The 24,553-nt window shown below is 46.0% G+C and overlaps 1 protein-coding gene across 1 annotated transcript in view; it reads right to left on the bottom strand.

The window, feature by feature from the left end:
* The window catches only part of p3h2 (prolyl 3-hydroxylase 2), a 52,356-nt gene that overhangs the window by 2,402 nt on the left and 25,401 nt on the right, over positions 1–24,553 (bottom strand). Inside the window, 14 exon segments of the mRNA XM_060067381.1 lie at positions 370–510; positions 790–865; positions 1,244–1,361; positions 1,477–1,627; positions 2,113–2,208; positions 2,481–2,608; positions 3,454–3,545; positions 3,661–3,701; positions 4,549–4,638; positions 7,661–7,788; positions 10,421–10,546; positions 10,549–10,551; positions 14,116–14,305; positions 14,894–15,046. Of these exon segments, the coding sequence (XP_059923364.1) occupies positions 370–510; positions 790–865; positions 1,244–1,361; positions 1,477–1,627; positions 2,113–2,208; positions 2,481–2,608; positions 3,454–3,545; positions 3,661–3,701; positions 4,549–4,638; positions 7,661–7,788; positions 10,421–10,546; positions 10,549–10,551; positions 14,116–14,305; positions 14,894–15,046 (1,533 nt within the window).

The following is a 24,553-nucleotide window of genomic DNA, read 5'->3' as shown; positions in this document are numbered from 1 at the left end:
GTCCAATGCAACTCGGTGGCTCTGGAAATCATTGGCTGGAGTTTTTCGAGCCCTGCCCGTTCCACAGATGATTGACTTATTTAATTTTCCTGTCAGTACTTCAAACTCAGTGGCTGTAAGTGGGTTACTTATGATAAGGATTTCAAGTAATTTTGCAAAAATGGCCAAAAAAGCGAATTCCATACCCAACCTGCGAGCACCCGATTGTGGAGAATTCACACGCGGGTAGAATCTTGAAAAAAGCTCTAGAAGGCTTGTTCCCTTCTAATGGATGAATTATAACGGTAGACTGTAGAAGATAGATAACAACGGCACATGTATAACAACATGTATCACGAGAACAATGGTGGCTGAGGGGAAGGCTTTTACCAGTTCTCTGAAGAGCGGATCCAGCGTGAACCAGAGCGCCACTGCGCACCGCTGCCCCCTGGTGACGGCCTTCACACCATGCGGGTTCTCCCCTCCCGACGAGAAGCCCACCATTCGGCCACACTTTGGCTTCACAGACGCCTGGATGGAGGAGGATTAGGTATTGATATCGTCACTAAGCATTTATCCACAGTCAGGAAGCAAGTCAGAAACAACATTGAAAGATAATGGAACAAGCAAGGCAATCTGGACTAAAATATTCCTAGTACTAAAATAACCAGAACTCAAGGTTTGTAGAATTATTTCTTTATTTTACCTAGTGACTGACTGCTTTGTTTTGGCTAAGGGCGCCATAATACCACCAGAGGTCACTTCCTATTTAATTTTTTTTTTAGTTTCCCGCCCCAAAAACAAACTTACCGTGACAGTTTTGGCATCCATTTCAGTGAAAATGAATTCTCCGCCCTCAAAGTCTCCATTGAGGTACAGCAGTGCACTGAGGACAATGAAGAAAGGATTGCGACGTAAGTCATGGTTTCAACATAATGTTCAGGAGTTTTTTGCACAGTTAACTGAAGCCTGTAGATCAGGAAGCTATAGCAAGAGCCATATTTGGCTTCTTAAGTGATCTCATATCGCTGAAAAGACAGGCTGAAAATAGACCTTAATGAAATCATACTTTACACAAATGACACAAATACAGCCCAAATTATCGCGTCTAATTTCAGCTCTTCTTTGGCGCTGCTTCAAACAACTTCAAGTTAAAACATTTTGTTATGGCTCTGCCAACTGGAAAGGTTAAGCTATCCCTGCTGTAGATAGTGTATAATCTATCTTTATATTTAGGTTCAGGAGATGGGAGAGGAGTGGGAACCTGTAGTCTCTGTAAGTGTAGGCCGGTGGTTCCTTCCAGCACTCATTGGCCTCGGGATCCAGCAGGCAGTTATCGGCGTGGATAGGGTGGCTCAGGTCATTCCTGTGGTCCTGTTGGCCTGTGGAAGCACAAATACATATATGAGTGATTGTACGTACATGTGTGCGTGTGTGTTTGTCTCTATGTTTGTGTCTATGCATGTGTTTAAGCGTACATGTGGTTGCGAGGCTAACCTGTGATGGCTGTCCTACACACCAGGTGTGTGTAGGAGAAGTGCAGGGTGGAGTTGAGCAGGAAGTAGGACTGGATGATGCGTCTGGCTCTCTCGCTGACGTCGTAGAACAGACGTGCGCTCTTGAGAGGCACTCTGCCCTCGAAGCCGTACTGCAGAGAGGGCAAAGGTCATCGACCGATTAAACACACGGTTCTTTATACTACCATACTTATTACGGTCGATTTATTGTCGAAGCGAATGGTAATCTTTTGGCTGGTCTGTTAGATCGTCTGATATTAACGAGACATTATCAAATAACTCTTGAAAATAAGGGGCAGCAAAGGGCGACCCCAAAAAAGGCATTGATGTCCAATGTCCTCTATAATGTGACACATGATCTGTAATTTTTTTGTAGTTTAAATGTTTCCAATTATGCACTTAAATATAACGCTTAGTATGTAAGGGTGTGCTAAATGAATACGCAGCAGATTATAATTAGAGAGCATAACTACTTGCTACATTTGATATTATCTTAAATATCTTACTTTGGATGTAAGGGTGCGCCAAGTGAATACACAGCAGTATATAATTAGAGGGCATCAAATTAACAAATCTTTGAACCCCTGGTAAGGAATCGTTTTATCAGTCCGCCTACCAGCAGCGTTTTGAGGACGGTGGCGCCTTCAAATCTCTCATTAGGAGTGTGAGGAGACATCTTCCCCCTGTAGCCGTCCCCCGCCATGGTCACAGCCTGGAGGAAACACACACACATGTACAATCAACAGGGAACCAGGCATCGGTCTACTATAGACCATCTACCAGCCATGGTATACAAGCATGGACATTAGATATTACACATTAGGACGTGCAGCGTACACCATACAGTACATGTGCAGTTCATTACATTACTTCACTATCACACATGCACGCGCACACACACACACACACACACACACACACACACACACACACACACACACACACGCATGCACAACAGCGATTCAAGCCAGGGCGGGTTCTCACTTGAGCGAGTTGTTTGAGGTCAGAGCACTCCTCCACGCTGATGACGTCATCCAGCAGCACTCTCTGGGTTCCATTCAGGGCCACTGAGTTCTGCACCAGCTGCACGCTGTCATACACCAAGGGACCACCTAGGCAGATGAAGGCACAGGGACAGAGCCCCCTTGTATTCACTGTGAGCTGTGGGAAACCATGGAGTGAACGCTGACGGCTTGTATTTGTATTGTTTACGATAAAAGCCTCGGAATTGACACACATTTGAAATGCCCACTAAGCCCAGGTTTTTTTTTATTTGAGTGATTTGAGTTTGTGAATTTATTTTTAATGTGGCTTTAGGTGCGACATTAAAAACAAAAAAACAAGAGTTGCTTTGTATGTTCACACCCCCTCAGCAAACTATTCCACCAGTACACAACAAAAAGAGTTCTTAACCTTCGCACTGTAAGCGATCCGTGCTTTGCAGAGGAATTCTACGTTGACCTCCTTCTCTATGTGAACTGGAGCTAATGTTTTACTGGGCCTGTGGGCTCTGTGGGTTTGTGAACTGTTGAACTGAAACAACCGGCCAATGTCCACAATCTATCTGTTGGCACCCTTGAGCAAGATACATCTCCTCCAACTTCTCAATAATCATATATTTCGTTAAAAAAAACAGATTTTTTTTGGATAAAAATGTCTGTTAAGTGAAGAAGAGCTTAATATGGATTTTCAGTGACAGTGTTTCACAGCCATGTTCATGTACATGTTACCAGTCTTCCGACGCTGAAGGCATAGTGCCGACTGGGCATCAGTGCATGTCTAGCATGTCTATATATACATGTGATTGGAGCCAAATATCACTCCTTACATAAATGAAAAGTTAAGAATGGATTGAAAAGGGTTATTCCCTAAACTGCTTCTGCCACACTGTTGTTTAGGGTAATCCCCTCAACTGCTGTTGCCAAAAACTGTTGGAAGGCAGGGGTTTGAATTTTACCTTCTCTGATTGGCTGTGGCTGAGACTCTGTGCCGTTCTTTTTCTCGGAGATGGGAACGTAATCCATCCAGCCGTCTGTACCAGAGGGTATCCTGGGAAAACCGGAATGTGGAATATTTGTTTTTTATAATGTTTAAACATATATCTGTCTACCAGTCAGTCAGTCAGTCAGTATTGGCCAATTGATCATGTCTTCTCCTCTTATACCTGTTTGAATCTTCTCTTCCTCCTGTGCTGCTCCAGTATTGCTGTAAGGAATTAAAAATAATGTTTTAATAAATAAATAAATTCATTCAAACAGCTTAACTTTCAGCTTTGCTTTCCCTTAAACAGCAGTCCAAACAAGAATTTCAAAAAACACATTATATACATACATCTTCTGAATATTCAAACGTGTCATACGTTTTAATCTATGCTCCTTTTGCAACCAGCAGGTGGCAGCATTAGCAGAAGAGACAGCCATCACAACGGCTGTGCCAAACACCTGTTACCCTTACTGGAATAAACCAGAACACACGCTGACAAGCAGCAAACTGACACAGGCACAAAAGTTATGTTTCTGATAGAAATGGCCTTCCTTTGAAAGAACATTGAAATCCAAACTGAAATCCCAAATGATACTAAACTGAAATCCAAAATCCAAAATCTAAATCTAAATTTAAATCCGTTAACCATGCTGCTCTCTACAAGAAGGCTGGCTAGTACGTTGTGCTTTGACTCAATTCAATAAGATTGAATTTGTATAGGCCTTAAAACAGGTATAGTCTCAACGGCCTTAACAGGCCATGTAATTATGATACCCCCCTGACCCTAGCGCCCCAGAGGGCAAGTAAAGACTCCCATTAAAACAATGCTTTGTTTGATCCCAATGTCCACACATCCACAACATAGGCATGGTGTAGGCGAGTGAGTGTAAGCAGTCCCTTAAGGGACTGTCTCTTAAGGGACAGTCCCTTAAGGGACAGTCCCCTAAAGGGACTGTCCCTTAAGGGACCGTTTCCTCCAAAATGTCTTACAGAGTGAGTGCAGATTCGGCTCATTGAGGTGTCTTGCCCACGGATTGGCACTCAAATAATCCACATGATGTAGACTCACCCCTTCTGTGAATTGACTGCCCATGATGTCACTGCCGATCAGAAGCAGCTCCACCTCCTGTCTGTGGCGTCTCAGGTACCACGCGGCTTTCTGTACCAACACACAGGGACACAGCTTGGTCAAATACATGTCAAGATATTAGATGGTCTACTTTACAGAATATTAGTGATACCACAAGGCTTTCTGTACCAACACACAGTGACACTGCTTGGTCAAAATACACATCAAGATATTAGATCCCACATGCCAGCACGACCAATCATAGAATAGGTTGTGCACTACAGCTCCTCAGACCCATGGGGAAAAATGTGACTTCCAACAATTGCTCAGTAGTCTACGGATAAATTCAGATATAATGGCAGATTTGATAACCTGTAATAAGCTTTATTACCTCAAGACACGGAACAGTTTTATGCTGCAGATGTTCAGGACGAGTGATGCAGGGATTTGGTGCAAATGAATGGAGGAGGCGGAGACTAGATATTTAGTAACATTTGAACAAAGCTGAATGGTGCACAGCAGATTCAACCTGTGAATATTTTTTTTTTAGTTTGAACCTGTTCACAAGGTTTGACAGTATGAGAAAACTATTTTGCCTGTCCTTTAACCGGCTTAAGATGTAAGCCAGACATATTTCAGATATATGCCTTCCGTTTCAAATCTGATTCAAAGAGAGTCATTTTTTCATTAGCGTACTTGCCAGACTGAAGGAAACATTAATTTTCCTCTGCCAGGAAGACATGCCAAGCCTTATGGACTGCTCCATACTATGTTTCTCTGTTCAAATGTTTTTATATTTTATTAGGGTTTATAGTTTCCAGCCAGGTTTTAGATAATAAAACAGTTGGAAAGTATTCTTGGATTTTTCAATCATCATTAAATACTCCACAGTAACTGGCGCACTGTTTGGGATGTTGAGAAAGGGAGGGATGGAGAGATTATAGACATGTGACTGTACTTTGGAAAATGTTTCCACACGGATGGTATTTCTCTAGTGTGTATACTTCGCTGCATTGAAATACAACTATGTTATTATGTTTGTAGGCATGCGTTTATTGCGTGTATTTGGGTCCTTAATCACTCTGCAGCACAGTATGTACTCGTGTCTTTCTATTAGAGATAGTAGTGGGGGGAGGAGGGGGGCAATGTCATTATGGGGAATGTTATAAAACGTAAGTAGACGGTAGCATTTATTTTGGTAGCGGAAAAAAGAAAAGAGAAAAAAAGGTCCAGCCTTCTTAATACAAATAGCCCAAATTGTTCCAGATTGTTCCAGCTTCTGTGGGCATTCTGACATGACTTCCCCTCCCTCTCTTTAACTCCCTCTCCCTCCCTCCGTCTCTCCACCATTCCTGAACACCAGCGCCGTTTGGCAGGGACGTGGAATAACTCTGGCAGGGAGATCTAGGAGCCGGGGAATGACCTCCCCGAGGCGCACTGAATGCGATGGAAGGAACGAAAGCTGGGATCTCGATGACTCCCAAGTAAAACGGACTGCACTGGAAATGATTTGCAGGGGTGTTTGTGTGCGTGTGGGGTGGGGGTGGTGGTGGTGGTGGTGGTGGCGGCGGCTGTCGGGGGTGTTTAAAAACAGGGGAAAAGTGAGCACATAATGTAATCATAGATGCACGCGCACGCGCACACACACAAAAACACACACACACGCGCACACCAACATACCCACACACGCACGCACACGCACACACACACACAACCCTAGCAGAGCACTACTGGGAGCTGTGGTTATTCTAATGAGTGCCAGACTTTCTAGGAAAAGTGTGGGGGGGGGGGGGGGGGGGGGGGGGGGGGGGGTAGTGGGGTCGGTGCTGGTGGGGGCTTGAACAAGGCACTGCTTGATGTCAGCATAAGGGGTTGGGGGGCTGGGCGGGGCTTAGCGAGGCCAATCAGCTCATCTCGCCGATGATTGTTCCATCATCCTTCCAGCCAGTTTCCAACGTCTTCTAGTTGAAATGACGGCCAGATGTTCTGCCTGTGATTTGATTACTGTTATTCTGTTATGAATACTAGGCGGAAAAACGATGGAATTAAATGCTAATGAATACAGGTTGAAAAAAGAGAGGATAAAAAGGACCACGGCACAATGTCACGGCTTAATAAAGGCAGGGTGGATCATTCATCTTTTAGAGGTAGTGGTGAGTTGTAAATATAGTTGCAATGGTGAAAGGTAAATATAGGGGTACGGGTGAATTGTAGATATAGAGGTACAGGTGATGGTAATAAAAGAGGTGATGGTTAATGGTAGCAATAGAGGTGATGGTGAGGTGACGGTGAATGGTCACAATAGAGGTGATGGTGAATGGTACAATAGAGGTGACGGTGAATGGTACAATAGAGGTGACGGTGAATGGTACAATAGAGGTGACGGTGAATGGTACAATAGAGGTGACGGTGAATGGTCACAATAGAGGTGACGGTGAATGGTACAATAGAGGTGATGGTGAATGGTCACAATAGAGGTGATGGTGAATGGTACAATAGAGGTGACGGTGAATGGTACAATAGAGGTGATGGTAACAATAGAGGTGACGGTGAATGGTACAATAGAGGTGACGGCGAATGTTAAATCAAGAGGCTGGTTCAGTGGGCAGGTTATCCCTTTCTCCTCCCTTCTAACCAACATCTAACCCCTAATATCGCCCTCCCTCCATTCACTCATCCTTCAACATCCATCGCCCCCATCCATTTGCCCTTCAGAGCGTGCATCCATCTATTTTTAAAAACATCCATCCATTCTTCAGGTCGTCCCTCCGTCCATCATCATTAACCTTACCTGTCCTTCAGAGATTTCCACAATCTGATCATGAACTCACAAACCGCACAAACCGCACACACACACACACACACACACACACACACACACACACACACACACACACACACACACACACACACACACACACACACACACACACACACACACGTCCCCCCCTGCAATCAGATCATGACCTCAGAACCCCAATCACCACCCAAACACACACACACACACACACACACACACACACACACACACACACACACACACACACACACACACACACACACACACACACACACACACACACACACACACACACACACAGTGAGCACTGACCTCCCGGGGCTTGCCGAGGGTTCCCAGCACCTCCTGGTAGTACTTGACGTTGTCGGTCATGAACTCCTCCCCCTGGTGGAACATCAGGTAGGTGTGGGCACATTGCAGGGCCTCCTCCAGCATGTCCACTGGGGAGGGGGGAGAGAAGGAGCAGGGTTAGGGGCTACTGTTGGAGAAGATGATTGGGAGATGGAAGTACAACGAAAGAGAAAGACAGAGGCTACAACAAGGCGGTATGGAAGCGACACTAAAGAACAAGAGAGAGAAAGAGAGAGAGAGGAGGACATTTCCTAGCAATGTTGATTGGCTTGCTTTCACTGGGAACTTTCTCTGATTTTATGCTATCTCCAATAAGACACAATAACAGTGAGTGTGTGTGTGTGTGTGTGTGTGTGTGTGTGTCTGTGTGTGTGTGTGTGTGTGTGTGTGTGTGTGTGTGTGTGTGTGTGTGTGTGGGGTACTTCAAAGAATGGAAATCCTGAGGCATTCCACGACTATTAACTAAAAGTTTCCGCAAAGAACACCGGGGTGAGCTAGTGGAAACAGACGTGTGCATACACATGCCGGCGCACTGCACACACACACACACACACACACACACACACACACACACACACACACACACACACACACACACACACACACACACACACACACACACACACACACACACACACACACACACACACACACACACACACAGATTATTAAGATAAAGGGAGATGCCCCTCCAGGCTCACTCTCCATCCAGGGTTAAGAGGGAGGTAGGCCGTCCATCAACAGACAGGAGCGGCTCTAGAAGCTATGAAACGCTAACTTTATTTCCATGTGATAGCAATTGTCTAGGCCGGGAGGGGGAAGGGGGGTTGAAATTACACACACACACACACACACACACACACACCTGTGGAAAAACTTCCAAGACCGGCCTGATCTTGTGCACAAACACACACGCACATACACGCACACACAAACACACACACACACACGCGCTTAATGCATGCCTTACTAGCTTGTAAAGGAGCGAGGGTAACCGAGCACTTCCTGTCTTGGCCGGGGCTCCCTGTCTACACGCCAACGGATTTGGAATTTAAACATTCAAGTCAAAATAGTTGGATAGGGGAGATGGGGGAGATGGGTGAGAAGAAGGGGGAGATGGGGTGAGAGGAGAGGGGAGGGAAGAGAGGGGGTAAAGGGGACAGGGGGGAGTTGCCTGCTCGGGCATCTGGTGGTCTGATATGAGAGGCCGCTGAGAGATGTAATCACTGCGCCAGCCGCAGTCACGATGCTGAGGAGATATGAGGGCCTAGATGCAGAAGCCCCCAGGTGTCAGGCAGAATAGTCCAAAGGTTGCGGGTCTGAACACCAATTGTCGGCAGTCTGCCTGTAGGGCCTCCTTGAGAGAGATGCCTAATGACTCTCTCACTGATGACACGTTTAGATGTTTTGGACACAATCATCTGCTGAATGACTTTCTGCACTTTGATGTGTGTTTGTTGGCTAAGTACTTCCAAATCCATCTTCTTCGTGAGGTTACCACGGTGATGTGTCTCTGTGTGTTTCTGTTATGAAGGTAAGGAACGCATCGATTGTTTTTCTGCGTTGCTACAATGCTTTTCTTCAGACAAAGGCTGCGTAACATTGAAAAACGTCATCTCTGGTTGTTTGCAGTGCTGCTGTTGATGTGCACTGACAATGTTACTCATTTTCTATGTTGGAAGCACGCACGCACACACACACACACACACACACACACACACACACACACACACACACACACACACACACACACACACACACACACACACACACACACACACACACACACACCCACACACACACAAACAAACACAACCTGCAGCTGCGCCAAAGACAAAGTTTTGTCGGGATCGCAGGTCTGATCCTCCACTCTGCTTGATAAGAGCCACATGCCTAGGGAAATGTAATCATATGATCTCAGAGCCGCTCGGCAGCGGGGCCTCAGCTCCAGTCAGCTCCCATGTTGTGTTGTTGGGCCAACAAACTATCTGAGGTGGAGCATCACACTGCTCTCCATCTTGCCAGCAGTAATATGAGAAGACTGCACGCATGGACGCACACACACACGCACATACACGCACATACACGCACACACACGCACATACACGCACACACACACACACACACACACACACACACACACACACACACACACTCAAACAAACAAACACAAGGAAAGACATGATGCTAATGTAACCTCCTTGTGAACCAAGTGGTGCTACCTAGCAGGGCGTTGTCCTCTCTGGACTAAATAGACTTGTCAACAGCTCTTTTGTGTTTCTATTGCACCTGTGTGTAATGAATCCACACGCACACAAACACCCACACACCCAACCCCCCCCCCCCCCCCCCCCCCCCCCCCCCCCCCCCCCACACCCACACACACACACACCACACACACACACCACCACACACACACACACACACACACACACACACACACACACACACACACCACCACCAACAAGGCACACATACAGGCACTCACAGGTAAAGATATATCTCAACCCATCCTGATTTCATGCAATAATGGGGTCCCCACCCTCAGATTAGCTGAGGAGCAACAATGGGTGATGCTGTCTGTTGGACTCATCTAGTGGTTAGGGTGTCAGGCTCCCACCCCCGCCCTTGGTGTCTAATACCCCAAGGCCTCTAGTCATCCTGGAGTGGGACGACCCAGCCCCGGACCGGCTCCATATGACCCGGGGGCTGGCTTCTCACCGTGGAAGTAGGCAAACTGCAGGTAGTCGTAGTGCAGGGGCAGGTAGTTCTCCATGGGAGAGAGGCGTCCGGGCCGGGTGGCCAGGTCCCTCACACACTCGTGGTCGCAGTGCAGCGTCTGTGTGAGTGGTCTGAAACACCACACCACGCACGCACGCACGCACGCACGCACACACACACACACACACACACACACACCACACACACACACACACACACACACACACACACACACACACACACACACACACACACACACACACACACACACACACACACACACACACACACACACACACACACACCACGTGGTCACATCATCGGCCCGACCTGCCAGAGGCGACCCCCCCAACAATCAACCAAAAAGGGCCAAATTGACGAAATACATTTTCTATATTTTTGTTGAATACCTCCGTGTCAGGGGTCAATTTTCCAAGGATAACAAGTCGTTCATATTTCCTTTCATCTCGTTATTTTCTTAATCTTTTCGACGCCTTTGACCGCATCAGGGTCGGGACTGCTGCTGGTCACAGAGCTGCTCTGAACAGTCGAATACTTAAATGCTCTGGACTGTGCTAACTACTGCAGTAGCAGGCCGGTCCGACGGTTTGTTGACATTACAATTATGGGTATTTAGATTACTGTTAGGCCAAATTACTGAGTCCGACTCTGTACAGTCTGGTGTTCATTTTACATACTGTGTATATGCTAGCCCCATTAGATCTTAATTATAGTAAAATTATGTTTGATGTCAGCGCAGGGTTAGGTAAAATGGCTATAACCCGACACTTAACATGTTGGAAAATATTGTGCTCAACCCCTTTTATTTAACAGCCGGAAAAAATATAATTTAAGATATGGTCTTTTTCAGCCAAGACTTGGGGCACTACAGCTTAGCTCATGTGGTAGGAGGTTAAAAATGGGTTTATAACACTGCTCCAGTGAATCACAGTAATTTATTTTTACTAAAGTAAGCGGCTGGCAGTCACCAATAGGAAAGTATGTCAGACAAAACAAGGCAAAAACAAATACAACAATAATACATCCATGCAACGGTGCACTTTAATCATATCAGGGTATGAAGTTATGGAGTCATTGGATATTGTGAACTCAACCATTGTGATAAATATCAACATTTAACAACACCTCCAAGTACACCACATATCTTAATAGGATAAATGTGTGGTGCACAGATGCTAGTTGTACTACAATACTATGTTTGCTGGGAATTTGTATGTGTGTGTATTTATGTCCATTGTATAAATGAACAAAATGCCTTCCTGTGGTATGTCTTTGCTCAAATTACTTTATTGTGTTTGGCATACGGGTTGACATGTTGGATGGCTGCTGTAAACCGTGACCCTTCAAGAATCAGTGGGCTGAAACGTGTTACTCCGCGAGGCAAAGAGATGCGTCTTTATCCTGCACGCCATATTTTAATCAATTTTAATCATTGCCAGACATGCAAGTCAACATACAACAACATCATCGTCATATTAAGTTAAGGCAAAGGCAACAGTGTTTAACTCTGATCCTTAACTTAACCCTACAAATCTCTAGTCTAGAGCTAAATGTTTCCCTGTTAACCTTATACCTACCTATAGCCTCTATACCTAGACATAATCATCTCCAAACGAATACTTGCAATACAGCCGAACAAAAAGATTGTTGCCTATCGTTACATTTTCACTCTTCATGTATTCTATTTTTAGACATAAATAGCATCCATCATTTCTACATTTGCCCGGCCCAAAGTTAAATAACAATCACTTACAATCTCTGCTATAGAAACTATAGAAACCTGTAAAGGAATCCACTGATTAAAAGCCAAACAAAGCCCGGAGCAAAGGTAATTATCAAATTTCCCCAGTATTTACATAAAGCAGGCTCCACCTATGGCGGAGAACCCAAAACGCTTGTTGCACTGATTAGGCTGCAGCTACCGCACATTGACTAGCTAGGCATCTCACTTTACATCCTGGAAGGCCTTTCCCCTGTGTGTGTGTGTGTGTGTGTGTGTGTGTGTGTGTGTGTGTGTGTGTGTGTGTGTGTGTGTGTTAAAAAGCATAATTATACGATTGTCTTTTGGTGCCAGTGTTTTGCTATGGTTAACGCTCTTGTCACAGGGTCCTCCACATCAAGCTCGTCTGCACCCTCCCCCAACCCACTGACCCCCCTTGCCCGGAACCCACAGCTAGCTGCCAGCTACCGCTAACCGACCTAGCAGTGACTGACGTAATCAGATCGTAATCATCATAATTCGCTACATGATCCAATGCTTGTACTACTTGCAAGGCAATACTATTTTATAATAATGTTAAAGACATTACCATGGTATTGGAGACTACGTATTTTCTATGAAATCGCTCATGTGATTGTTATCCGACGTTGTTCGATATTATTGTATGACATCTGGATGATATTTGGATACTTTTAATAAAGGAGATTACGATCAAATGAGTTTTGAGCTGAATCAATACATGACTAAGGCTGTGTTTTTTGGTTCCATTTCTGGCTTTTGAACAACACAAACACTCATCCTCTTTCCAACTTAATTTGTTCTATCTTCGTCTCTGTTCCAAGTGTCACTTTCATCAGCTTGCAAGAACTCAAATTAAGATGCTTGGTAAGTTTATGTATAGAAGGCTGGTATTATTCCTACAGACCCCGCCTTTTCACCACCTCAGGAACCTTCAAAGCTTTAAAAAACTAAGGCAGAACACGATAAGCTGATTAAACGTTGTGCAGCTGCAACTTTTAAAAGTCCTCTTTTATTTCTAGCCTCAGCGTCTTGGCTGTCTACACACTTGGATTACGTCACACCATTTCAGAACCCACAACCCTCGAGACGGGACAGGACTGCTAAACCAAGTCAGGAGGGAGGTGCATCTGGATGTCAGCAGGGCGAGACACGTCCTATCAACAAACAGCCCACATGAAGGATGGGAGTCAACGGAAATGCATTAAAAAAAACTCTTCTCGGAATCGCGTTACTCCACATGAGAAAAAGAGGATGAACTGTGTCCCGGAGAGCGGTTGTAAACAAGATAAATCTGAAAGCGTTTCTTGTATGCAATGGTTTATTTTTTGTAAAATGTAATTTGTAAACGACCACGTACGACCGCTTCAATGCAACCGCATTGACGCCTCCACGTTTCAACACAGAAACCAAGACCGATTTGTCTATTCTGTTCCGTTTTTGTGAGTCACTTGGGGGCTCATTGTTTCTGACACATTTAGATTTATAGTAAGGACTACATAACGTCTGAGAGCTCTTCTTAGAAACCATGGGTATTGGTGGGGTATTAGTAGGTTAATCAGCCAAACTAAGTGGGATGCGACCGTAACGCAATTGTACGAACCGCCTGACGCTAATCCAAGCTGCATGGCGTGTTGTGACACATCACTGTTTTATCAATGCCATGCCGCTCATCCCAAAATCATTGCTTATTTCATCACTTCAAAATTAACAATAAGCTGTAATTCACGAGGACAGATCCCTCTCAAACTGCTGAGGGAAGATTGAACTGTCGAGCAAAACCAGAGGCCCTATTTCACAACAGCTGAAAAAATGTGCAGTCGTAGCCCTGGATGAAAATCAGGACAAGCTGATAAAAACAAGCTACTTCATCAAAACAAGCGCCAGGCCAAAGGCCTACCATTCCAAACCGCTTCTTCTGCGTGGCGCGTCTCACCTGATATGAGCTCATGGAGGCTGTAGCGGTACAGGAGGTGGTCGTGGCCCTCGAACCTCTGTGGCCCCTGGCAGAGGGCCCGGCACTTCACATCTGCTCTGTAGTACTCAACCAGGGCCTTCTCGAACATCACGATGGCTCCCTCGTAGTCGCCGTCATCGTAGAGCCGCACCCCGGCCGAGAAGGAACGCTGGGGCGAGGGGGAACAGAGATAGAGCGGCGTTTTGGGAAGGTTTGTATTCCGAAGGGACCCGTCTTACTCAAAGACCGATCCGATTTGGCCTGGAGGAATGCAAAAACAAACCTTTAGAAATGAGATGTAAGTCTGAGATACCTAAAAAATGTAAACAACGCCACTGGTGGCCACTGTTTTTGTGCAATACAAGGCCGTAGGTTTTTTAAGCCTCGTTATTTTCTTAATCTTTTCGACGCCTTTGACCGCATCAGGGTCGGGACTGCTGCTGGTCACAGAGCTGCTCTGAACAGTCACAGACTTAAATGCTCTGGACTGTGCTAACTAATGCAGTAGCAGGCCGGTCCGATGGTTTGTTGACATTACAATTATGGGTATTTAGATTACTGTTAGGCCAAATTACTGAGTCCGACTCTGTACAGTCTTGTAGATCAATTAGGCTAAACCTTCACCTAATGTTAAAAAAACTGCTGGCGAAACACAGTTGTAGGAAGTTTGTTTATCCAAACAATGATTTCCGCGGCATATGGCAGATTAAACACCATCATCCGTGAATCAACTGAACCATAGACACTTTGAGGGTACCTGGTGGGGCCTGGCTTCTCGGTCCACAAAGTGCTCCTCCAGCATGCCCTCCTGGTTCTTGTACTGCTCCAGGTTCTGACCCATCTCCACATGCTCCGGGTTGGCCTGGAAGTAGGTGTGGGCCGCTGCAGCTGCATCCTCCGGCTGCTTCAACTAGGGACACAGAGACAGAGACAGAGAGAGGGAGACAGAGACAGAGACAGAGACAGAGAGAGAGAGAGAGAGAGAGAGAGAGAGAGAGAGAGAGAGACGGAGAGACAGAGAGGGAGAGAGGAGTGGTGATTAGCCTTAATAGCAATTACATTTAAGTAAGTAAGTAAGTAAATTTAATTTGTAAAGCACATTTACACACAGCATAACTGACCAAAGGGCTGTACAGTGGATAAAAAAAAATAAAAAAACCACATTGGACCAATATCGTAATTATATCAAACATAAATGGCCATGAAGTCTGTTCTCGGGTTGAGTTCTGGTTCAACACTGGTCTGTTTGGCATCTGTGTTTTGGGGCTGGCGAGAGGAGGAAAGGTTGTACTCCAAAAGCATTCACACAGCACTTTTATTTAATTCACACTGAGGTACTCCAAAAGAGGGCGAAGGGACTGCACTCATTAGAAGCCAGGTTGTGTGTCACACTGTGAGCAGGGGACGCACAACCCTGGAGGACTGTAGGTCCTCCAGGGTAGTAAGAGAGACAGAGACAAACCAGCCTTAATAAATGTAAACAGAGTACGGGAGAAAGAAGAAGGCCCAGCCGTGCGCTCTGATTGCTGGGGGTTGCGTTGTTCAGGCCTTCTGGGCTGGGTGTGCTTTATCAAACTTCTCCAAAATGACCCACTGTGAAGGCATACTTGAACATTCTGAACACTGCTTTTCCAGAAAGGAAGTCAAACTGTAAAGTAAAACTGCTGAAAAGGAATTTCCATCAAGAAATATGGAAGAAAGTCCAATTCTGGAATGCCTTCGATCGGTAAGGTTCTGCTGCTGACAGCAGAAAAGTAGCCCAAAAAAATAAATAAAACCATTCCAACACAGTTTGTGTTTGTGTGTGTGTGTGTGTGTGTGTGTGTGTGTGTGTGTGTGTGTGTGTGTGTGTGTGTGTGTGTGTGTGTGTGTGTGTGTGTGTGTGTGTGTGTGTGTGTGTGTGTGTGTGTGTTGAGGGGGTGTTTTAGCTTTTCATGTTTTGTTGTGTGCATGTTCTACCACACAGTAAAACAAATTAACATCAAGTGGAGAGATTCTATAAGACCGTGTTATGTGGATATTATCAACTCATACTGAAAGGGATGAGCCCTGGCAGCTTTCCTGTCCAAGTCGGGGCAGCGGTCTGAGATAATATCCACTTTAAAACGTAGCACTTTCTACCAGGCAGACACAGGCAATGATCGAAGAGATGACACAGCTCTCTGCTGGCTCAGCACCAACATCTGCCACTAGTTTGGTTTATTGGTGTAAGGATGACCCACTTGGCCCTTCCTGGACCGCATTCAATCGTGTTGCCATGGATGAATGCGTTTATCAGCTTCATTTGCTGATAGCCTGTTTTCCATCGTTTCCGGTTCAGGATCAATAGGCATTATGGAAGAAGTCACCCACCCCATACGTCCGTATCAAGATATCGCAATGACAAAACAAGTCTATTGATTTTGTTTGGAGAACCAAAAGGGATTGGCTTTCAGTTTCCCCCTTCCAACAGATTTGCTACTGGGTCAACACAGGTGGAATATTGTTCAAGCTGCCGGGAACACTTCCAGATGTTGAAACCATTATGAAGGAATCTTCCCCCTCACCCTGGCCCAATCCATCTCACTATCCCATACAAACACCAGTTAACATGGCAACCTTTGACATCAAAGGCGTGTAAACCGCAACACAATTTATTTTCTACCACCACCTCACCTCATGCTTACTAACCTAACAAAAGAGTTACTGAACAGATCTCAAAATAACTCGCTCTCGCTCTCTCTCTTGCTCTCACTCTCTCTCTGGCCTGCATAACAGTGTCATACATCACCTCATCACCTCATAAATAGTTCAATGTAGAAGCAGGTCGTTTGATTTGAACTAGCCCTCGATTTGAAAAGGACACACATGTTCATTCCTCTGACGCTTATCGCAATCTGCTCCTCCTGGCGACAATCTTCAGCCAACCAATCAGAACCACTACTGACGACAGTATACCTCTCCCCTCTTGTGGGTTGCCTCTATGGAGGGAAAGCCAAGCACACTGACTGTCTGGAGCTTCGGGTCCAGATCAGTTACGGTTAGTCTGTATTCTGATCCTGGCATTTGTGTAACTAATGGGGATCTCTTCCCCTTCTCTATTGTTTTCATAGTGTCCCTCAACCACTGATATCACCCTGCTGCCACACAAAGCACAAGTGGCTGCGCGCACAGACACACACATGCAAACAGACACAATTTACCGTTTCCTTCAGTGAAGTCAAAGAGAACAATGAAATAAAAATGTACTCCTGTCAAAAGTTGAAAAACTAGTTGTAAAAGTTTGGCTGTGTGTGCGTGCGTGACAGGGTCAGAGAGGAAAAGGGGCTAAAAGGGTGTATGACGACAGAAAGGCTTGGAGAGGGATAGCCCACTGTCTAGTTGAGGAATGGAGCCCTCTAACCCTGCAATTACATTCGCCCAGGATGTCAGTGAACATGAAACCAGTCCAGGGACAAACGTTTACATCAAGTCCCCAACAGGTGCAGACCAATCATAAATCTCAATCGCTTTCACAACTCCTCAGTTGGAAACGCCTTTACAGTTGAAAGGGGTTCAGCCGGGTGGGTGGATGCCAGAGAGGCCGGGCCAATCATGGAGCGGTCCATGGATCTGGTGGAGCACCTCTATAAACACAACTCTACGGTGTTTGGTAAGGGAGGGGAGGCGGGGTTTCTCCTTGGAACACAAAGACGACATTGTTCGGTGCTGACCTGGACTGTTTGCGAGGGGGGGAGCTAAATCAGCGACACAGCATGAGTTGTGTATATGCATTCAAGACGTAAATCAGCTGCTCTACGCATAACTTGCATGGTGGGGATGGATTGATGTTGATCAAATGGACCGCCAACCGTAATCTTGTGACGTGGGACGTTTTTTCCCATAGTATATCACATAATACACACGATAAATCAAAGTGAGTTGTGTTGTTGGGTTCTCGGCTGGCGCTGAGGAATCTTGGGGGGAAAAGGAAAAGGACTTTGGATGACATGCTTGGTTACTTCTAAAAGACCGAAAAAATAAGAGCTGGCATCAACTACATTCCTGCCTGTGCTGCCAGCCCCAGGATTCCCAGGCAGGATCCCTATTATGGACGAGCAGAATAATCTACAAGGACACACACAGACAAACAGACACACACAGACAAACAGACTCACACACACACACAGACACAGACACAGACACAGACACACCACACAGACAAAGATAAAGACACAAACACACACACACACACACACACACACACACACACACAGACACACACACACACACACACACACACACACACACACACACACACACACACACACACACACACACACACACACAAACACAGACATACAACCACAAAACCACACGCAGACACTAACACACACAGAGACATAGAGAAAGAGAGAAAGAAAGAAAATGATTGAAAACGACATCAGGAAGCAAAAAAGTTGAAAAATAAACATTATGGACAAAATTATACAACAACAAGAACACATTTTTGCATTTTCTCTCCAGGGAGGAAGGCCTATTGACCTATCACTGGATTTCCAGAGCAGGGGGAGGAGGCTGTGAGAGAAGCTTGTTTCCTACTCCTCGGGGGAGGGTCTTGAGGAGAAAGTGTGGGGTCATCCCCTACAAGCCTTCCCAGCACAAACACAGCTGCAGCTGGCATCTATTGTCCCGTCACTGGATGGAGCTCTGATCCACACATGATTAAGGGGGAAGAGGAAGTATTGTGGCTTTCACCATTTGGAAATATTAACATAAAGGCCAAAGCATGAGGTTGTGTAAAGACAGACTAATAATGCTTCTGATTTATTTTTTGAGGTGAGCAAAAGGTATATTAACGCACATACAAGAAAAACACATTCACATTCCGTGTACTTTGTTTTGTTAAAACAATAGGATTATATTCCTTGTTTCTGTGGCAATATGAGGCAAAATAAGCTCTCTGTGCTGTGGGTATTCACAGTAACACAGGTGTCCCATGGGTATTGAGCAGAATATAGATCGTCATCCAACATATAAAGATATACACTCTCGAGAAATTGTCAAGCCCAAGGCAGAGCGGAAAAAGCCAGGACCCTTAGATTGGCTTGGTGAATGGTTTTTACTGGACTGACAACAGATTTACGTTGAACAGTTGCTGGCTTCACAAAGTAATACATCATCTATGGAGAGCGCATTATTCCAGCACTTGGCATTCGAGTTAAAAAAAAAATTGTCAGAAAACCTCTGCCAAGTCCAAACACACCCACTTAAACATTAAAAACATATGCTCTTAAACCTGACAAGGGGAAAGTCAGGGCACCCCCTTGGGCAACAGAGAGAGAAATCCATCATTTTTTTAAGATAGTTCCTGGGCGACGCGTCATGGCGTAATGGAAACAAAGCACCATGCACTATTAAATCACACGTTCTTCAATGACCACCGTCTCTGGATGATGCAGAGAGAGTTTTTCAACTTATTGAAAAACGGACTCGCACTCTGATAGTGAGACCTCTCTTCTCATCCATCGTGGGACACTTTCTGGCATCTCAATTTCCTCTTTGTCCAAAGGCCAGTATTTGTATTGTTCCCATGGAGTCAGTGTGACAAAACGTATGCTCTGGTGTAGCGTGGTCCCTGATGTAGCTGTCAAAAAAACGACCCCCGCTATTCTTTTTGCCAGAAAACAGATTATACCAATTCCCCAAAAAGTGGTTGAGTAAAAGCTTTAGAGACATGTTTGCAAACAAATCGTCAGTACTCGCTTGGAGAAGCTTTGCACCAGGGCGCTGCTGCTAAAAGCAAGTCATTGAGCGCATTTAGTAGCCTCATGTAAAACCTGAGGACCGGGTACATTTTTCCTCTGCCGTGAGAGTCTTTGAAAGGAGCACCTGTAGAGATGAATGACTCCCACTCTCTTAAGACCTACCCATGTAAAAGCTGGATGGACACCTCTGCCATTCAATGTTCTTGATGTGGGCTACAAGCCTTGCCAAACATAATGAACGCCTCTCGCTCTCACACAAGGCTCAAAGCCACTCTCTCTCTCTCTCTCTCTCTCTCTCTCTCTCTCTCTCTCTCTCTCTCTCTCTCTCTCTCTCTCTCTCTCTCTAACAGGATAGATGTTTTAAACCTCACCTCATCACTTACAAAAATATCTCAACATAAACAGCATATTGTACGGCTCTCGGTCCTTCTGATTGGATCGTTCCGTGTCAGCTCCCGGCGTAAGACGTTCCTATAGGCTGATGTCAAGTGCTGCCGTACATTGGATGCATGCAGACGCGGTGGTATGGTGTGACTCATGGCACGTGATCCTACACCCTAAATAGTGCCGTGGACAGATGAATAGACGCCCTTTCTTTGGTTCTGCCACAAACCCCTAGCGTCATCAAATAATAATTACAGAGGAGCTAGCAGCATTCCATGGGGAGCGGTCAAACCTGCGAAACCGCAGCTTCTAAATACAGACTATTTGAGCCACGTTTTCTGACACTTTGCAGGGGATGGAAACCGTTGGTGATCTAGATCACCATCATGCATCAGTGATCACGCTACACAGTAGTCCAGTAGCATGGATTTTCAAACACACTGGGGCTGTAGGCCTAATAGCCTGTCAAGTTGATGGAGCATTTGAAAGGTTATCCTAGAAGACCCTATGGCAGCACGACTAGCTAATCGCAGTTACATGTTCTTGGCTGCTTCTGACTGTTCTCTTTCATGGCCATTTGGGTGGCCTTTTTCATTCACAAACAACAGCAACTCAATGCCTCCAATGCATTCTGGTAACAACATTGTTCATCGCAGATGGCAGATTTGACACCGCACACACATGCGCGCACGCACACACACACACACACACACCCATACACGATAAAGGACATACTATCTCTGTTGGTTAGGACACACTTGGAAGGAGTAATACTGTAATCAACCTTTCTATCAGGGGACATCCTGCTTGCTCAGACATAACATGATGTAGAGGTCTAGGTCCATATCCGGCTCCGCAAAGGACAACTTTTTCTTATTCATATGGTCTACTATGGATAAAGCAAATCTTCACCTCAGCTGAACTGGAAGGTTGATTGGCTTAGTGAAGGTATTACTCTCTCACACAAAAAGGCCACTCGTCCTCACTATCAATTCAATTTGTTAAAGACAATGTTTAGTTTCTCTTAAAAACCATTAAAGTACCATGACAGCCTTGTTCAGTCTACACTCAGACCGTGTTATTTGCTTATATTCAGAAAGCCATCCTCGTGACCTTGGCACATGAGCGTTCCAGCCACCTGTTTAGATGGAACCAAGTCTGTTTCTACTTATTCTGCATGCGGGTTAATGAAACAAATATTTACCATTCGGTAAACACAAAAGTTTGTTTTCGAAGTGCGAAGATAGAGAGGTCTCTGTCGCCGATCCAAAATGGTGTGAACTGTTTAGCCACGATACAGGCCATTTTGATATGGCAGCAAATCGTGCCCATTAAGAAGGGGGAACACAAAGCAACACATCGCCACTGCCCTAGTCACAACATAATGTAGCAGAGAATGGAAGTGCAGAAGTAGCAACAACAAGGGTTGGAGGTACAGCAACAGAATCCCAGGTTCTGTAGCTGGGTCTCTGGGAAGTTTGAACTTGATCGGAATCTTTGGTGACAGTTTTGTTCCTAGCATTAGGCCTACATTATATTACACACACATAAACACACACACACACACGTGCAGAGTCTTAAATGTTCCATGATTTATTAAAAAATCAACAAATGATTCACGCATCATTTCTATCATTCGGGATGTCCTTGGCAGCCTTCAAATTGCTCTAGATCATTATTGGCCTGCACTTTGACAGAGAAGCGTTGTTTAACATAGCAGGAACAAAAGCCACACCATTTCCCAATATTGGAATGGCGTCAATAACAAGAAAATGGTTTTGCCTGGCACTCAGTGGATCATACACCCTCTAGTCTAGAGTTATGTGTTCAAGCTGATGTCTTCACTGCCACTCTAGGGGTTTGAGGTGGTGAAATGAATAGCCCTCTGTTCCTTAAATTGTAGGAAACAACATTTATTTTAAGAGTGCGTGACCTTCCGTACATAGTACACACAAAAACACAAAATCTCGTTAACATATTTTCGCACATCTTGAAAACACATCTATCCGTTCATTGCTGAAACAATCCTCAACTTTAACGACAACACATCACAACTGTGAATGACGGAAGTCTTTCCTCATCTCATAGAGCAAACACAATGGCCTGAAGTTCCCTGCTCTATATTCAGGTTATCTTCCGCTATTGCCTGGTTCTGGCCGCATTCTCATGCCACATCTCATTCAGGCCAGCAGAACCAGCCATGACCTGCACTTCCTCAAGCACGTTAAATCCACTGAGCGCGAGAGGCAAGTAAAACACCACCAGTCAAGCCCTTTGAGGAGTGATGTGTGAGTGATGCAATGTGTTGGCGCGATTAGGATACTCTCTCATTGTGCCTGGCTAACCCCCCCCCCCCCCCTTTCCATCACACCTCTCCCTTCCCCTCTCTCATCTGCCCATTCCTGCTGACAGCTCCGCACACTGGGCTCTTTCTGCGTGTCCTCGCCCCACCCTGGGCCAGTAGCACATGTTCCCCGGATAAGGTCACGTCTGAGGAATGCCGGAAAAAGAGCTCGCCACTGTCGCTGGGTTTAAAAGCCCCTCTTTCACTTGGACAGGCTGCGTGGGGAGGAGGCCAGGACGAGGGGCCTGGGGGGGGCAGACAGGCTGCGAACGCCACGCTTTCACCTCCTCCTTCTCCTCCTTCTCCTTTTTCACGGCCCGTCGCCCTTCATCTCCACTACAGAGCCGCGGGACACACCGCACGCGGAAAAGGAAAAACAGAGGTGGAAGAATCTGGCCACTGTGATGAGTGGCGTCGGCAGCCGAGCAGAGTGGCCTTCCGTCAGTCTAGTGTGTGTGTGTGTGTGTGTGTGTGTGTGTGTGTGTGTGTGTGTGTGTGTGTGTATATGTGTGTGTGTGCGCCCTGGCTGTGTGGTCTGAGTGAAGGGAGACTACTGGCTTTGATTATTGGAATGAATGCCTCAGTACGTACGGTTTCATAGTGGCCTGAACTCACCGACCAAAAATGGGGAACAGACTGTGAAACTCATTACTTGTCTAAACACAATTTATGACTATCGCAGGCTTATCTGGATCCGGCGCAATCCGGTCCAATGAATGAACGAATCGGACGTTTGGAGGGATATGTGCGACTGGTTCCAACTGGTTGCTGCTCTGGGGCCGACCTCACCAGACAGCAGAAGAAGGGAGTCACTCCTTCTTCACCGAGCATCACTGAGAGGCGAAGCCTTGTGGGTGCTCATGATGATGGTTTTCTTCTTCTCATGTATCGGCTACCGTATGATTACCCCGACGACCAGCTCTCTGCTGAGACGCCTGTCCCGCTCGGCTTTGCCTCACCGGGAGCACGCCCGTTACCACGGCGACCTCAGAACACAAGGTGTGTGTGTGTGTGTGTGTGTGTGTGTGTGTGTGTGTGTGTGTGTGTGTGTGTGTGTGTGTGTGTGTGTGTGTGTGTGTGTGGGTGTGTTTGTTCATCTGGGGCAGCAGCAGCGCACACAAGTATGGGAGCAGGTCAGGGCTGTTCCTCCCTCCCTCCCTCCTTACCTCCCTCCCTCCTTCCCTCCCTCCCTGATATAAATATAGAAGTGACACCCCCACCTCTCTCTTCTGAATACGGGCCATGATGAGCAACATGTCACTCACTTTATCCTCCAACGCTACTTCTTTCCACTCACACACAAAGGGTCTTTTTGTAAACATAAATCCCCCAACAATATGAAACGGATGTAAACAAAACTTGATGCATGCCCTGGCTGCCAAGGCTGCCCAAGTAGTCCTGACAAATTTATTTTGGGCGGGTTAAAATAATCAATCATCATGAGCTCAACGAACAAGGATTGCTGGCTCTTTCCAATTGAATGAAGGCGGAAGGAAAAGCTCCCACCTGACATCCCTTCAAACCCCCTCCCCCGCCATAAACAAGAGGATACCCGCGTGCAAACCCGATTACAAGAGATGACGCATTCGGTGGGAAACTTTGAATGGACTTGGAGCACGGGGGTCAGGGATCGCTCCCTCTCTCCCTCTCCCTTGGTTCTCTGGTTCTGGGGGTTTTCCCACAGAACAGCGAAGGCCTTTGGCTGGGTGTGGGAGTGACGGAGGTGGACGGAGGACGCAGGACAGACGTGAAACACACTGACATAAACTCTGACACACAACCACATACACTCCCAGAAGGATAAAGACACACACACTGACACAATCTCTGACACACACACACACTGGCACACAACCACACACACTCCCAGTAGGATAAAGACACACACATGGAAATGGACGAACACAAATCTTCCAAACACCCCCGAGTAGGAAACTGAGAGCGAACTACCAGACGCCTGAGA

The sequence above is a fragment of the Gadus macrocephalus genome, chromosome 12 (assembly GCF_031168955.1).
Source record: "Gadus macrocephalus chromosome 12, ASM3116895v1".
Taxonomy (NCBI): Eukaryota; Metazoa; Chordata; class Actinopteri; order Gadiformes; family Gadidae; genus Gadus; species Gadus macrocephalus.
The sequence above is the reverse complement of the archived record's forward strand: the minus strand, read 5'-3'. Positions and strand labels throughout refer to the sequence as shown.